The sequence below is a fragment of the Artemia sp. Qi Xiang Cuo genome, chromosome 2, assembly GCF_049724085.1.
Source record: "Artemia sp. Qi Xiang Cuo chromosome 2, ASM4972408v1, whole genome shotgun sequence".
In the NCBI taxonomy this organism is placed as follows: domain Eukaryota; kingdom Metazoa; phylum Arthropoda; class Branchiopoda; order Anostraca; family Artemiidae; genus Artemia; species Artemia sp. Qi Xiang Cuo.
The window spans coordinates 62,283,473-62,301,890 of record NC_142795.1 but is presented as its reverse complement, the minus strand read 5'-3'; the positions used below and the strand labels follow the sequence as shown (position 1 = coordinate 62,301,890).

The 18,418-nt window shown below is 32.7% G+C and overlaps 1 protein-coding gene across 1 annotated transcript in view; it reads right to left on the bottom strand.

Moving 5' to 3' along the window:
* Window positions 1-1,516: 1,516 nt before the first annotated feature.
* SCAR (wiskott-Aldrich syndrome protein family member 3 SCAR) overlaps window positions 1,517-18,418 on the bottom strand; it is a 60,833-nt gene continuing 43,931 nt past the window's right edge. The window contains exons 7-10 of the mRNA XM_089102399.1: window positions 17,595-17,744; window positions 12,570-12,834; window positions 9,752-9,896; window positions 1,517-5,863 (exon numbers count right to left, since the gene is read on the bottom strand). Coding sequence (XP_088958525.1) covers window positions 5,688-5,863; window positions 9,752-9,896; window positions 12,570-12,834; window positions 17,595-17,744 — 736 coding nt within the window. The 3' untranslated portion in view covers window positions 1,517-5,687. The remainder of the gene's footprint in view (window positions 5,864-9,751; window positions 9,897-12,569; window positions 12,835-17,594; window positions 17,745-18,418) is intronic.

The window sequence follows — 18,418 nt, the reverse complement described above, 5'->3', positions numbered from 1 at the left end:
ACTAAGACCTACGACAACATGAAGCACAGTAAGTTGAACATACAAAGCTTTCAGATATAGCTTCACAGGGAATTCAGTATCAAATTTCCATAAAAAGCTCGTGACTCTTGGTCGTCCTTGTGTAAATCTTCAGGGACAGACTTGAGATGAATATTTTATTTGAATGCCGATATTGAGTTAGCCCGTTTTGTCGTATATATTTCGTGTCAAGTTTTATTCTTTACTTTGTCTTTTTATTTTACTTATTATTTTCTTATACTCTGCCAGGTATTGTATTTTGTGCAATTTTGGCAGGTATTAAATCTATACCATATGATATAATAGCCAAAAAGGTTAAAATACACCATACTACTTGAAGTAAAGGAAATTTATTTCAATTCTTGAAGAAGGACAAGAGTAGTATTTACATACAATGACTAGTGCAAACATATATGTATAATATATACAAGGTAAATAACAGTGGAAAAAAGATGACACTAAAAAGGAAAAAAACAACAACAAACAAAAACATAAACAAAACTTAGGCAAATAAGACATTTGTGCTTAAAAGCAATTTGTTCTTAGTATAACATGACACTTTTTATATAATAACTAAAATCACTGTTAGGTTTTTAATTTAGAATTTCAGTCTCGCTAATGATACTACAATACGCAATAGTCATCTCTAATCTTTTTAAAAATTATAGAATGATAAAGTCCTACATTCTTTGGCAAATGTTTCATGCTCTAAATGTTATGACTGATCCTAGAATTTTAGCATACAACTCCTTATTTTACCCAATATAAAAAATTCTTCATGTTCATTTTACAAAAATTCACAAAACAAACCTTATACTTTCACCAGTGAAATACTGCAACAACTCTAGAACTAGTATATTTGACATTATTATGTACTGCAATTTAATTATGCACGAAACATGAAAAAGGTCCAAAATCGAAGACCTTTTTTCTACTTAGAATTGCAAACCTACATATAGAAACTGCAACATCTCACTCGTGAACAATGAATGATTGAAAGTACCGAAATCAATATAGGCTGATAGCAAGGTCATATACAGGATTTTTGTTCGGGGGGGGGGGGGGGGAATTACAAAACAAAACTTTAAAAACGCATCAAAAAATTTGTTTAGATGCATTTTGTTATGTTTTTACGAGTCGGACAAAGTTGACGGGGGGGGGGGGTCAAACCCCTAACCCTCCTTCTGGATACGGCTTTGGCTGATAGCATCTCTCTGATGAACCCTGATTGGCAGCTAAGTATAATTTTTATTTTATTTATATTAATAGATTATTCTTTTACATAGGTGCTACATGTTTTTTTTTTAAACCATGCATTCATTAACAACGACCTTGCGTCGTTTGGCGATGTGTTGGTTATTGGCCGTTACTCCTTGGTGCTAGGTAAGGTTAATTTCTCAATATGAACGGTAAGTTCCCATTCAAGTGCGTGCCTATGGTAGAATCAATAAAGCAGTTCTATTCTTTGTTGAATTTCCTTTCATATATATATAAAAAAAAGATTGGGCGCTTTTTCTCTTTTTTGGTTGTCAAATATTGATAATCACTTTCAAATTATTCCAACGTTGCATGAACAGCTTTGTTTTTCACCTATTCAGTACTTCAAGGTGAGTAAGGTTCACGGCAAGACCTAACTGACATAACAATACCAAACTAAAACAAATGTTGCTTATTAAACAGGATATAACCTTGTTAATGGGCTAAAAAAGTCCTCTATCCGTGAGCAGAGATACGAACTTATACTCAAGTTTGGACACCCACTACTTTCGAGTCAGAACCATCGGTCGTTGCTTCCGACTCATTGTACAAAGCGTCTGCCTACCCGAAGCAGGAATTAAATCGAACCATTGAGATGTCGTACCCATCGTTTTACGAACTTATTTTTCAGTGCATTTAATCGTTCATAATTTATTCAGCTTGTAATTTATTGATGTAGCAGAAAAATAGCGTAATTTAGTTACGGCCTAGGCCAAAATTATGAAAGATTTTTTTGTTAAATGAATTTTGAATTAATAATGAATTTTATATTTCTGAGCTCTTTTGGGAATAACCTACTCAAATCCCACCCACTCAAACGGGAATATGAATCCATTTTAATATATGAGCTAGACTGACATGAAAAACTACTGCAGGTTTAAACCTAAAAGAAACATTTCACCCATAACTACAATAGCAAAAGCTTGAGTAATTATATATTAGTCCAAAGGAATATTAGCGAACGCAAAACTCCACAAAAGCAAGTTTATATATATCGGCTATAATTTGAAAACATTTTGATAGATATTATAATAGAAACTGCTAACTGCTGACTGAAATTATAACCAGAAACTGCTAAATAGTAGCATGCTTAAGAAAGAGGACAATTTTTTCAAATACCAAAGCCAACTGGAAACAAAGTAATCACATACAACATTACCAGGTCTAGGTTATGGATCAGTTTTGGGTTATAGATAACACAGTCGTCCAAAATCAAAACAAATTACATGGATTTTCAAAACAATGAGTCATATTGCATCCTATTTCTCATTCCAACACATAATAATTCCTTAGACTTTATACTATGAGACACTGTTTCAGACAAGATGAAAAAAACACGGATAAATGACTTCCAGGTTTAACGTCCAGTCGCTTGAACAAGGGAGACGTTTTTAATGCATTGAAAACATGGCAAAAATAAGCACAGAATCTAAAGGTACACTTGTCAAATATTTCTTTTAGCAAGGAATAGATAATTCTTTCAAAAAAAAAATAGAATAGAAAAATATATATTATTTTTGAAAGAGGCATGGCCTAAATATCTCGAGAACCAAATTGAATACTGGAATAAACTGGTCTGGCTGATCAATACAGTGGATCAAGCATATAGTTTAACTAGGTGGCATGTAAACCTCGGCTAAACGAAAAATAACATAAAGAGTTTTTGATTGCCATACCCAAACTGCATCGACTGGTGATCTCTGCCAAGTCTCTAAATGTCTCGTTTTCAGTTTTTAAATACTAAAAATACAATATGCACTTTGTTTTGTTATATAACAGAGCAGTTTCAATGCGCAATTCCTCAAAACAAAAATTATTCACAAGCACAGGATTTTCAAATTCCATGTAAAAAGAAAAAAATCATCCTATTGCACCTGCTATTCCTTAACATAATTGCAAATGTATACTATATAAACGTTGATTGAAGAATTGGTAATGCCACGGGCATTTGTTTTGGAGCGAGGAGACACGAGCCTATGCAAACAGGCAAATGATCCGAAAAATATAGGAAAGACGGATAAAGTCACATTTTATTTCAAGATAAGGGGTTAAGCCCCCCCCCCTCTGCACACACGCCTGACAATAAGAGAACGCTAGATACAATATAATTTTTAAACGTTTTCTGATTGAAAGTGGCCAATCAATCAAACACACTAAACAAAGGACAACAGGGGAAATAACAAGAACACATAATAAACACTGACTAAGTCCTTAATATGCGTCCTTGTAAATCATTAAAGCAACTTTCAAATTCAAAACATTTAAATACTTGTAAATCTATAAGTATACCTATCTACATAAAAGAACAAACCAAAAGTTAATACTGAATCTTTGCACCACTTTTGAGAAAATTGAGCTGTTAAAAACAATAGCAACGCACAAGTAAAAGGGCGTGTCTTAAAGTTTTGTGCTGAAAGAAAATACATGATCAGCAATTTTATAAATGCTAAAGCTTCTTCTCTCTCAAATGAACAGTTCAGAAGCCATACCAATCAAGTCCCCTTCGTTATTTTAGACTCAAAGCAATTGACTGACTCTTAAATTTGCAAAACCATAAGGATAGTTCCTAGCAATAAGTGCTAATGCCGAAAAAATCAACAACATTTTAGCTATTAATAGCAGTTAAATATTCAACAATCGTTCTGAGAAACCAGCACTGAAATAAACTTTAACACATGCGCAGAAACTAAAACAACATCCAGAGCATTTTGTCATCAAACGACTGGAACGTTCAATCAAAACCAAGAATGTCACTTCTTTCGAAATTTCCCCATAGTTTAACTGATGATGTTAATCGATTTGACTTATAGAAATCGAATCGATCAGCGCTCAGAATCGTTCAGCTATTAATAGCGATAAAGTCGAATAAATAGACACGCCAAGTAACTGAAGATTTTTTTTTCTCGAGAATAAACTATGCTTTAGCATTTAATATAGGAAAAAAGTGGTAACACCTGACAAAGTTTCCACGCAAACTACCTAACCAAATAATAATCTCATTTGTTGTCAACCACAAAAATTGTATTAAAGGGATAACTACCGATGTGTACGCAACACCTCCACTCCAGCAATATGAATGCAGATAAGTAACCAGTCGTTCCGTGAGAATAATCTCTTGAAAACAGCAACTGGAACTACGCTCATCAACAAGAGAATAATCAAAGGTCACATGTCTTCTTTAGGTATTATAATCTTTGGGCAATATTTTATTTTAGCTCTGTCTTCTTGATATACCCCTTCATTCACATAGACTATACACAAATAGGGTATATCTATACTATCATTTTTATACCTATCCCATGAGAAAGAAGAGATTTAAAAATATTTCTCACATCGAAACTATGTACAGTTAAGTTATTTTTCTGTTTAGCACAATTTGTATTAATGAGCGGAAAACGAATTCGCCCGAATCTAAGAGAACTATAAGACTTAAGGAGCCTTTACCTTTAAATACTTACCTTTAATACCTTACCTTTAAATACTGGTCGAAAGTATTTTATCTGTATGTAATTGATAGAAATTTATTAACAGATTAGGAGCAAACATGTATATTACCTTTTGGTATGGCGGGATAACTAGCAGTCGTAGATATATACCAAAAAACTCGATTTTTCTTGCGCTTAGCACTAAAGAAACGAACCCTTTTTTTGAGGGTGTGAATATTACACCTTCCTACGTATGTCCTTACCGAAAACAGATTTATACGATAGCCGTCCGAAAATATATATATACATATTTGCGGTTAAAAATTCATGGAAAATAATTCTAGCTAGTAAACAATAAATCGTTGTTATTTTTTTTTTACTTTAGGTATTCAAAAAAATATTTACCTCATTTGATAAGATATTCAAATGAATACAAAAAAAAACGTTTTTCGAAACCAATTTGGCCAAGTCCATACGGAAATGGGCTTAAAACCACTTGACATTCAGAAATTTAAGCAAACAATCAAATCAGCTTGTATCTTCAGACTGAGCTTTCCCTGATGATTGTTTTATGGACTTTACTGAGAAATGTGGCTTCTGAGTAGTTCGGCTTTTGAACAGACTAGGCATGAAGTGAAAGATATGTTACAAAAAAAAAACAAGGCAAAAAATTATGGATATTCAAAAAACACAAAGGTACATATACATTAAAAATTCAAGTTGCTTTTTGTTTTCAAAAGCAACTAAAACAAAGCATTAATTTTGGATGCTGATATTACCATTTCATAGTAGAAAGAGAAAAAAAAAACAGATTACTGCAGAACATCAAGCAAAACACATGGAATGAATACATTTCAGTAGGTCAATAAAACGAACACAACTAAAGCTTCAAGAATTCCAACTCATCACTTGATTTCAAAACCTCTGTACATTCCTTCAAGATCAGAGTTAAATTAAGAAGGGGATCTAAATTCAATTGTTCCGAAACTAAGCTTCCGTTTCATCACCCCATTCACCGGAACTGTCACTGTCCGATTCGGTGTCCGAGAATTCAATAGCTACACGCCGAGCCAAAATTGAGGCAACATCATGTAGACCATTTGTGCTGGGTTCACTCTCTCTTGATTTAATCTTTTGTTCTTCAACTTTTCTAAGTGATATCCCTGTAATACGAGTTTTAATAACAACTTCATAGTATACTTATTAACACCATGCACTTAATAACAATTACACTTCTTACTGTGTTTGAAGCAAAACCATCTATGAAAAAAAAAGGTTGAGTGACGTGTAGAGAAAATTAGCTGTAAGACTCTATTTATCACAAGGCATAGGCACAAATATATATTCTCTCTTCTCTTCTTTATATATGAAAAGTTGGGTTTGTGCATATATTTATGTTTGATGCACTACTGAACCAAACATCACAAATTTGTGTACAAACACTTTTTTAATGAGAAAAGGCCTCCACATGTAGTTATGCAGTTTTGATATTAATTTTATATTTTATAATAATTATATTTTATGTTAATTTTATCTCATTATATAAAATTTAATAATTATATTTTATATTAATTCTATATTTATATTTTTATTTGATATTAAGTAAGTGCCAATTAAAAAAAAGAAATGTGGATGAAAATAAGAAAAAAAAACTAAAAACACTTGACACCAAATAGCTAAATTAAATTATTAATAATCAAAATCAGAGCCAACTCCTTTTTTCAGATTTTTATTGTATGACTAATATACTGTACACAAAAAGAACCATGGGCTGATCAGTTTTTTTTGTAAATAAAGTAGAAAGAAAAATTCGTAAAATTCCTGTCAAAATGGCGTAATCCATTTGCGACGGCCTAAGCTTCCACCCTAGCGAAGTGAAGGCCTTTCACTAGCGATGAAGGCCCGAGCTACCTAATATCTTGCCTGAGTGAAGCATATACATATGTTTATTAGATCTTATAATTAAAAGAAATAAAACACAGCTAAAGCAAGCAGCTGGTAAATTCGCTGGGCTTATAAAAATAAAAAGAAATATTGTTCTCAGTTCCCAAATCAAGCAGGACGAACAAAGCAGTCACCAACTATGCCTTCTTTATGAAACAATCTTACGGTTCGAGAGCGATTGCACAGGCTTACTACTCGCATTCGAGAAAGAAATGTAATTGTTGAGACTAGTAGCATATTCTCATATATGGCTCATGGTACCACAAAGGTGCCATGAAAAAAGGAAGACGAATTCCTCGATTCGGTATAAAAAATGGTGTTTATCTCTGAGTGTTCAAGCGAAAAAAGAAAAAACGACATCTAAAAAGTATTGCATTTACTAGTTCAAACAAATTGTTTCAATCATATTTTAGATCTTCAAACTCCAGACACGGTAAAAATTTCCTCATTGCTCCAAGCTGAAATATTCCCCTTGAATTTTTTGTGTACTAATGGCAGAAAACATGTTTGAGGAACTGTTCAGTTTCAAGAAAATACAGCCAACAAAAAAAAAAAAAACAGAAATACTGTTTCAATTTTATTAATTTTGATACTAATTTTATCAGAAATCTGAGGTTTTGAAAAGAATCCACATTTATGATGGAGCAACAAATTTGTAACCAAAATCTGCTAATTCTTTTCTCATAAACTCCGGCTATTTTTGATAAAGTTTTTGAGCAATCAAACAACAATCAGGCAATATTTCACTCGTCCAGCTTCAGTAACATGATTACGGCTTAATTCTGTTCCAAATTTTGAGATTCTCTCCAGTTTTCCGAGACCTTACATTCAATCTTGGCCCCTCCAGCTTTCAATTTAGCAATTACTGATCTATTTGATAGGTGCAGTAAGCATTCCAAAAATCAAATTTGAGCGAGTAAAGTAGATATCCCCAAATTAAACATTCTATTTGCCCGCTGTTTCTTTTTTTAAGCCAAGAGCTACACTATTGAAGTCCTTATCCGTCAAAGCACAATAGTAGCATTTCAGAGTATTCCCTGTTGCCGAGAAATATCACAGTGATTCCAATTAATATTAGAATTAGGGTAAGAATCCACAATTATATTTTCGTAAACAAACACTAGCATGATTCCCATATTAATACATAAAAAAGTATTACTAAGCAACGTCCACTGCGATAAATTAATGGTGACAATGAACACACTATAATACAGAGTAATTTATATATGATATGTGAATTTCAGCAAAGATGATATCTCTTAGTTTGACGTATCAAATATGCAAAGCCAAAATATATTCAACATTTAGTTAAAAAAAAATATTAGGAACTGTATAAATTTTTTTTTCTTCCCCCCACCCTTCTCGGCAATTATGTGTATATATATATATATATATATATATATATATATATATATATATATATATATATATATATATATATATATATATACATATACATATATATATGCATATATATATATATATATATATATATATATATATATATATATATATATATATATATATATATATATATATATATATATATATATATATATATATATATATATATATATATATATATATATATATATATATATAAATATATATATAAATATATATATATACATACATATATATATACATACATATATATATACTATATATATATATATATATATATATATATATATATATATATATATATATATATATATATATATATATAGCCATATGTAACCCCCCTTTAACTCAACCCATGCGACTCAACCCCTGATTTACCCAACACTCATTCAAACTGATCTATGATTGAGTTTGAACTACCGCTGATTAGAAGCTCAAAATTTGCTTCGAACTTCGCTCACAGTTTCCAACTTATATTGGAGTACCCTAAACTTAACGTCAAATCTGATGTTTTAATAAATTTTACAGGGTTTAAACTTTAAGTTGATTTGCCTTGAAGGTTTTGGCGGTAAATTTGTCGAAGTTTCAATTACCTCGATAGTTGAATAACCAGTTAATTACACTTCCCTATGGGATGGGGGAAATAAAATCCCAATTCTGAGAACCTTGGATGGTTACCTATTTCGACGTCCCTAAGATGTTCCAGTAACAAGCTAGCGCTGAAAAAAAAATAAATGAGAAAAAAAAGAAGACAGGTTTAAACTCTTTTTTGAAATTCCCAAAAATATGCTGGGTAATTGATTTTACTCTTGGGATCAATGAGGGTTCTATACCAGGGCAGGGGGGGGGCAGCTGGCCCCCGCCAGTTTTCTGATATCTGACTTTAAATTCCTTTTATTTTATATTTATACACTCATGTGGCATGCCCCGTCCCTCAGATTATGAGGTCTAAAACCGCTACTGTTTGGGGTGGAAATAAATAGTGTACATCATTAATCAATCAGCTTTGTATTTGAATGTTTTTGTTGTTGTTTTTTCTCTGGGCAGTTTTTTTTTTTAACTCGTTAACTCTTAGTTTGTCCGCTTGGATTGATTTTGCACCAGAAATTAGAAATAAACAAGAAATTGAAGGGAAGGAGACAATATTATCAAAACATCCCACACAACCATCCACAGTTAGTACATGAAATGCATGCAAGTGGGATTATTGCGACACATCGAAGCTCGAATTTTGTAGTTCAGATCGGATTTGAAAGGAAATGGGTTGCTAAATTATTCTGAAAATCAGTTTCGCGTATGTGGATTCCTTGGCAAGTCATCAAGCTTAGGTGACCAAACGCTATGGCGAGTTCGCAATAGTAGTAGCTGAAAGTAGAAGGGGTATAATTGGATTCAACTTCTAGTAGCTTTTTACTATTTAAAGATTCTAGTTGCTTTTTACCATGCAAATACATTTCGTACTTCTGAAGCATTACAGCAAGAACAACCCATTATTAAACTGAAAATAAGTTTATTTATTCAGAGATTAGATGAATAAAAACGCTCAAAACTGCAGGAGAATAAACAACTTATTGTACGATATTCTCTATCTTTAAACACCCTCGACTTTTTTTTTAATAAATTTAACAGCATAATGACAGGATTCAATATAAAATAAAGTAAAGAACGATTCTTTTTCTGGTAAGAGAGTGAAGGAAAAGTACCTTCTCTGATTGCTCTGAGTAGACCACTTCGAGCGTCGTCAATACGAGGCAGTGTTTGCTTCGGTTTTGGCTGTATTAAAGTTGGCGACTTGACTGGCGATGTTGTAAGAGAGCCTTCACCTGGTGCAGGAGGGGGAGAGGGAGGATATAAAATAAAATGAGAGTCAATATTTTTCACTTTGAGTTGAAAAACAAAAATTTCCACCATGGGCGTAGACAGCATATTGTCTGGGGGGGGGCAGTCAATAGTGTGATGGAGGGCCTTTTATCAACTGCTTTCCCAACCATCTGCTTTTTCAGCCATATCTAATGTAAATTTGAAGGTGTAGGGGGGGGGGCAGCTGCCCCCCCAGATTAACTCAGCACTCTAGTTCAATTAATAATACACTTAAAAAGCGAATAAAACAGAAAATTTTGACTCTGCCCTTGCAGAGCACATTTTTGAAAAACCAGACCATACTATTTTGTTTAATCAAGCTAGCTTAATTTCGCATGACAAAGGTATTGTCCAGCACTACAGATAAGCTGTTGAAATTCATATGTACCAGATTTTAGGTTTAGCTTTGAACAGGGATTCTGGAGATTTAAGAATAAACGTGTCGCATTTAGGTTTTCCCAAATGAGAAGTTCACACTTCTGTATTCCCTGAAATGCAGCTTGAACTACTTTTCCAATCCTATAATTAATCACTTTAACAGCCCGTTATGTCTCAAAGGGTGCCTGCAAGAAATGTCTTGACTAAAATTCAAAGTCATATGATATACTTCTCCAAGTTATTTAATTGCTGGTTCGTTTTGTTTTGAGTGAATGAATTGTTTTTCTTTTCTCTCTCAGTTGTTCGCTAGTATCCGTCGATGGCAGTTCATATTTTTTGCATTTTGTGTAAATCGCGGATATTGGCGAATAACTCCCTTTTTTGGTTGTTTGATATTTGGTTTTAGTTCTTTTAATTTTTGGCTTTAATTGAATTTTATTCATCTATTAATTTTTTGGTTTTTTCTTTGGTTTTTTTGTTTCTTTTCAAGTTTATTTTCTGCTTTTGTTTTTTTGTTGTTTTTTTTTTTTTTTTTTTTTTTTTTTTTTTTGCACTTTCCTTGGATACATTATTTCGTTATGCGCTGAAGAAGAGAGGCGTTTGTCCTCTCGAAATATTCGCTTTGATGTGTTTTTTCAGTACTTTCATTTGGCCTATAAAAACTCCATTTTTGCTCGTTTTTCTTTCTTTATGCTACAATTTTTAAGACATATATAGTTGTATAAGTTTCTTCTTAGTCAATTCAAACAATCAGTTTTGATTATCACTGCTTTTGGTACTTCAAGAGTCAATCCAGAAAACGAACTACTAACTTTTCACCAGTAAACTAAATAAGTCAATAAACAAAACTTAATAATCAAAAATTAAAGAATTACTAAATGACTAATTACATTTTTATCAGTAAACTAGAATAAATAAGACAATATTTTTAGCCTTTACCGTCGTTTTAAGGATGTTCAAAGTGCGTTTAACTTGCGCATGATAAAGACTATGGAATGTTAATCTAGATTCACATAGATGTTCAAACAGGAGTAGTATGTTCTGAAAACGAAACTCTAGAAGACAATTTCAGCAATTGAGTTGTCAAGTAATTTATGGAGTTAAAAAAAAAACTTTTATTGGGTTGCTACAAATTTTTTTCTACCCAACAGCAACAGCCATGGAAAAGGCAATACTTTGCAAACGTAAAGGCAATTAAAATTTGATCATTAACGCAATTAAAGAGCATTTATAATGCCGACGGCAGCAATTTCTTCTATATCAACTTAGATAAAGAGCTAAAACTTAAGAGTCAAATCCAGAAAAAGGAAAATAACCCCTAACTTTAAACCTTAACACAAAACTGGAAATTCAGTTTCCATCCATTATTCAGGTAGTTCATACTATCTTTGGTAGTTGGTGATTAATAGTGCCCAATTATCGCCAAGTCCCAAATGAACTAGTGTTTCAGATACTTCCAACATTTTCAAAGGAAGCGAAAATAAGATTTTAGACTTTTTCCTGAATAATTTTTGCTCAAGGCCCTAAATAAGAGAAATCTGTAAAAAGTAGTTTGTTGTTGAATAACATGGCATCAACTTGGCAAATTGTACATGAAATTAAATTACTGATTCCTTAAAACTAGAGGAACAAAAATGGAATTCAAGCCCCAACGCAGTGCTATTAAATTCAACTAGCCAACAAATCCATCTAATGTTTGATACATCTAAACTAGTGTTTCGTGTGTGCGGGGGGAAGGGATTTGGACCCTATTGAATGGGCACAACACTGTGTACTTTATCTAAAGCCCTTTAAATTACAAGATGTGTACAAAACAATTCAAAAAATAAAATTAACTACCCGGAAAGAGCTGGTTTACCCTAACATAAATCGATGGATAAATTGTCTTCAAATCGTATCTTCCCATAAGCAATGTCAGCGCCATTCCAGTAAATATTTTGACCATTAGAATTATAAACACTGCAGATGCAATAAAATTGCATTACGTTCAATTTGTAAACTCAATAAAATATGAGATCCAAAATCATAATGCTTGACCACAACTGAGTACAGGGGTGGGGGGGGGGGGGGTAAACATAAAAAGACTAGCCAAATTTACACCAGAGATCATAATCCCAGGTTTTAGATCCATGTTGGTTTATAATAGATTTTACAACAGAGCTTTCAATACCCATTATACAATATGTAACCCTATGCGCCATCAAGTTTTAGTATAAACAGATGACAGAATCTCAGAATCACTTGATATTACTATCAACAAATATTGGAAAAAGAATATCTTACTTGATTTTTCAATGACATTAGTGGCGGTGGAGGTGGAGGACTAGCAGTTGGGGGAGGAGGTGGTGGTGGAGGAGGTTCAGTAGCTGGCCTCGTTGGTTGCACTATTTCTCTTTCTCCAAATTCTTCATGAGGGGGAGATGGTGGCGGCGGTAAGTCCAATTCCGAATTGTCAAAGTTTGGCATCTTAATATGGTTTTGACTAAAGTCACTTGGAGGAGGTGGAGGCGGTGGGAGGCTATCCCTTGCACTCACACGGTTACGCAACCTAAAAGTAAAATATAATTGCATCATTTTTTAGATAAGAGAGGATTGAATATTAAGTGGGTGTTTCTTTAATTCTCAGTTAAAATAAGTTAGAATTTGTTCCCAAATATTCATTCCAGATCACTGTTACGAGAATCTGACGAAAGATATAAAGGCATAGTGGTACTCAATAGTTGAGAAACAAATTAGTGTTGATACAAGCTTTTGAAAATAGTGTTGATACATGCATTTCTTGCCATTATAATTTTTCTGGTCTTAGAAAAAGAAGGCAAGATCCACAAACGTAGAATAGTGGCACGTCAGTTCTCCAAATGTGAGTGAAAAGATCCTTCGCATCACCATTGTAGTCGTTTACGGACCATACAACAAAGTAGAGCCAGCAAGTACTCTAGCAAGAGCCTCCTTAGGGACATTTCAAATACACCAAGGAAACTGAGTAAAGGTTTAACTAAAAAAAAAGGCCGAAATTGCTAGAAGCTCACCACTTGACTTTTAACACTGTCACTAGATCACTAACGATAACGACACCTGTAATTTAAAAACAACAGAGCAGAGAAATTTTTTTGGCAAGACCCTTGTTAGGAACATACACCAAGCTCTTACAAATACCTCTCACATTTGGCTATAAACTATAGTTTTACAATTTATTTAATCACTCGCAGATTTCTCTTTCTTCTTCTTACCAAGTTTTGGTCTCAATTTCTTTTGATATCAGCTTTTATAAATTTTGGAAAAAAGAAAACGAAAAAGAAATAATTTTAATAGCTTTATGCACCTTGTTGTAGGTCTAGGGGCTAAATAAAAAGCTTATTTTTTTGTCAACTTTTTTTATTATTTAGTTTCATGGTCCCTGATTGTTGATTCTTAACTTTACATACAGTAATTATAATGTAAATTCATAATAACACGGATTCATGCAACTAAATGACAAACAAAATACTTAATAAAATTTATTTTACAAAACAATTTGGCTAACTATACTAAATGTACCTCACTCAAAGACATACTCAAAAACAAATAGTTTTTCCGTAGGTGAGCCAGAATTTTTTCTCCCAAATTTTCATGTTTTTTTTAGCACTTATATCAAAATTAAATTTCTGAAATATATATATAGTCAAGAAAAAAGCAGCTGTTTTATTCTTTGTCACTACCTGATTTTTTTTTTTTTTTTTTTTTTTTTTTTTATTGTATAGCGTTAATCAATTTGAAAATATATATATATATATATATATATATATATATATATATATATATATATATATATATATATATATATATATATATATATATATATATATATATATATATATATATATATATATATACATATATATTGTCTTTTATATCCCTGACCGATTGTATTCAAAGGGTTCAGCTAGTCATAAACAACCATTATTCAATCACAAGCCTTGAAACAGTTTTCAATACCCAATTAACGACGGTGGTAATATTTTCGGTTCCTGCTTAGTGCGTTTTTAATTCTTTGACTTAGCAACAGAAAAAAAAATTGATTTATTCCAGTGGTGAAACACTAGATTGACCTAATTTATCTGAAATATGACGATTATGGACAATTCTAACATTTTATTCGCGCAAGATAGCATGCTCTTTAAATACTTTTGTACAAAGAAAGAAGGCCTCAAGACAATCAATAGTGGATGTATTCATGCAGGATCATACGCAGGAACTAGCATAGAAAAGTACAAACTTTCCTACTAGAGCATTGATGGTAAGGAAGGAGGGGGGGGGGTAAATTTTCCTTTCTAGATTTTTCGGGCTTTTAAAGGTACAGCTTGAAAAGGATTGAGATTTCTTGTTGTTTAGTCCTTAGTATTTTTATCTTTAAATTTTTATATTTAGAATTATGTTTTTACTTTTTGTATTTTATTTATAATAAATAAACTTAAATTTGAAATAAAAATTAAATTTATATTCAAATTAATTTTATTATAATAAAATTTTAGCATAATAAAAAATCTAATCTATTAAAATAATATATATATAATATCTTTATAAGCGAGCAATTATTGTGTATTTACTTATTTTTTCTTGGAAACGGCTCCATTTTTTTCGGAAAAATTGGTATACTGGCATATTCTGGTCTAAAAAAACGATTTAGATAGGTCAGAATGTGCCAACATAATTTTGAATCGAACTTAACAGTATCTTAATTAATTATTTTTTAATAAATTTTAGTTTATCTTAGTTAAGATAAACTAATTAATAGTTAATTAAGTTAATCTTAGTTAATTAAACTAATTAAGATAAGCTATTATGTAAACTGCAAAATAATTATGGTGTCTCATCAAAAATTGTTTTTTTTTACTGAAACTAAAGTAATATCTGAAAATTTTAAAAGAAGTTTTATTTTCTATTGGGTTAAATCCACTTAAAGCATTTTTTTTCTCGAAACTAAATTCTTTTTGACTGAAACTAGAGAAATACCTAAAAAGTTTAAAAGAAGCTTTGTTTTCTATTACGTTAAATCCACTTATAGCATAAAAAGAGAGATATGACAGAATAAACACCAGTAAGCTTACAGTTTTCAACGCAACAAAATAAAAGCCGGAATTACATCTATGACGCATGAAACAATACAAAAGGAACATGGCTCAGTAAAAAATACCAACTGTAATTATTCTATTTACAAAAGGCGTTTAAAGTCGTTAATTTGTTGTCATACGTATGATAAAAAGGGGAAAAATCGAAGATTTTCATGCATGAAGAATTTTACATTAAATTACATAAAGAGCAAAAAACTGGTAATTACAAATATATTTGTATATATTTGGACAAGGGATTACGACAATTCAAAAACCTTAAAAAAGAAATCTTTGACCCTCGCACAGCTGCTTTTCAAAATGATTCGGATGGTTTTTGGGTTCGGAAAGTTGTCCCTTACCACATCCGAGGTTGAACCCACAAACCTCTGATCAACAGGCACACTTTCATCCACCGTACTGTGACAAGATGTTCAATAATTTGATTTTTCTGCAAAACTGTACATATACTATGGATAAAGGAATCGTAATGGTAATGCAGCTGATTATTACAAGTAATTGGGACCCTTCAACGTGTTATGTGCTCCCTGGGGAGCCTTCCATTTTACTGTGGAAAGAGTAGCAACATGACGAGTGCCGGGTCCGGTTTCGAGATCGGTCACATAGTTTTTTTTTTCTTCTTAAAACAGGCAAATTCACATTTCTGGCCACAACAACAATCTAAATAGGTCACAACTTTAAGAAAGAATTTGTATTTTTCCCAGGGTGGCTGGATTTCATGCATGGAGAATTTTACATAAAATTGCTAAAAGAGCAAAAAAACTAGTAATTACAAAAATATTTGTATATATTTTAACAAGGGATTACAACAATTCAAAAACATTAAAAAAGAAAACCAAAAGTTTGAAGCTTAGTAGACAATCGGTTCTAGAAATCGGACTTGCTTCAATTATCAAATATCATAGGCAGCGCAATAGCGCTTTGAAAAGACCCAGTATGAAAAGAGATCTCGGTATAAAAACTTATCTAGAGGTAGGCCCAAAAAACTAAAATTTACAAGTGTTATTAATGATAATTCGTTGGAAGAAAAAAAGGTTAATTCGTTGCAAGAAAAAATGTTTTTGTACCACTACCTGAACAATTAACAAATCAACAACCTGAACCACAACCCTTGCCACAGGCGTGAGTGAACCCACAAACCTCTGATCAAGAGGCACACTTTCATCCATTGTACTGTGACAAGGTATTCAATAATTTGATTTTTCCACAAAACTGTGTATATACATTGGATAAAGGAATTGTAATGGCACTGCAACTGTTTGTTACAAGTCATTGGGACCCTTCAACGCTCTATGTGTTCCCTCGGGGAGCCCTCCATTTTCCCGAGGAAAGAGTAGCAACGTTCCGAGTGCCGGGGCCCGGCTTCGAAATCGGCTACATAGTGTTTTTTCTTAACTGACATATTGACATTACTGGCAACAAAACCGATCTAAAAAGGACACAACTTTAAGGAAGAATTTGTATTTTCCCCACGGTTGTTGTACCAAACGTGGGGTGACGCCGTGATATCAAGAAGAGGTTCACATTGTCTGTGGTTACAAGACAAGTGACAACGAGAATCAACGTATACAAGCCTTTCGCGTAGCCATGCCGGGGCCCGGCCTCAAAATCGGCTAAATAGTTGTTTTTTTTTCTTCTTCTTAAAACTGGCAAATTGACAATTTTCTGGTCACAACAACGATCTAAATAGGTCGCAACTTTAAGAACTTTTCCCAGGGTGACTGCATCGAACCTGTGGTGACGTACTGATATCAAGAAGAGGCTCAATGTGTTTGCAGTTAAAAGACAAGCGAGAATCCATATATAGAAGCCTGCCGCGTGCCTTCTTAATTTTTCGAATGTATACAAAAAAGTACCATATGCAGTTTATTTTAGAAAACCAAGTAAATATATGCCATTAGATTAACTGATATCAATAATGCCATCTACCTTCATAAAATATTCTAATCCTGAATTAGAATAGTTTTACTACTGATGACGGTCACTGCATATGTGACCAAAATATCTGGTATTTTTGTGAATTTCTATCACTGTTATTATCATTATTGTCTATTAAAAGGATTTTATCCCTATCTGAACTTTTATTTATCGTCCTGAATTTTCCCTGATGTCATATATTCTATGGGTACTTGCAATCGTTGGGTTAATGATTAGAAATACTCAAGAGATAAAGTAAAAACTACGAAACAGGAAAACTTACGTCATATTTGCTTGTGAATCGTATTTGCTAAGAATTCGATGATTATTTTGCATTTGAGACAAGTCGCTGTTTCGATGTAGATTAACAACTGAAGGATATTGCAGATAGGCATCCTCAGTAATACTCGGCCTCGGAATGCTTGGTATCGACCTAAAATTATGTCAAAAGGAAAATAAATTAAATAGTTGGCTAGTAAAATTTCATAAAAAAAAAACAATTTTAAATTGTTTTTGGCAAGTTCAAGTCTCACGGCACATAATCATATCTCGGATGCGATGTCAAACTCGAGTAAGAACATTTCGTACGATGGCTGCAATTGGTTCTACGGTGCATTAGCCAATATCATAATCGCATGTCCGGCAATAAATGACGTAAACGTATACGGCAATAAAACGTAAGTTGAGGTCAAATCAGAGATTCGCTCCTCGAAGCAGTTTTAATTACATAGCTATGGGCTTATTTTCTTTTCCAAAGGGAATACTGGAAAAAATTGCGGAAATCTTTTTCTGTGAAGTCTCACGGCACATAATCATATCTCGGATGCGATGTCAAACTCGAGTAAGAACATTTCGTACGATGGCTGCAATTGGTTCTACGGTGCATTAGCCAATGTCATGATCGCATGTCCGGCAATAAAAGACGTAAACGTATACGGCAATAAAACGTAAGTTCAGGTCAAATCAGAGATTCGCTCCTCGAAGCAGTTTTAATTACATAGCTATGGGCTTATTTTCTTTTCCAAAGGGAATACTGAAAAAAATTGCGGAAATCTTTTTCTGTGAAGTCTCACGGCACATAATCATATCTCGGATGCGATGTCAAAC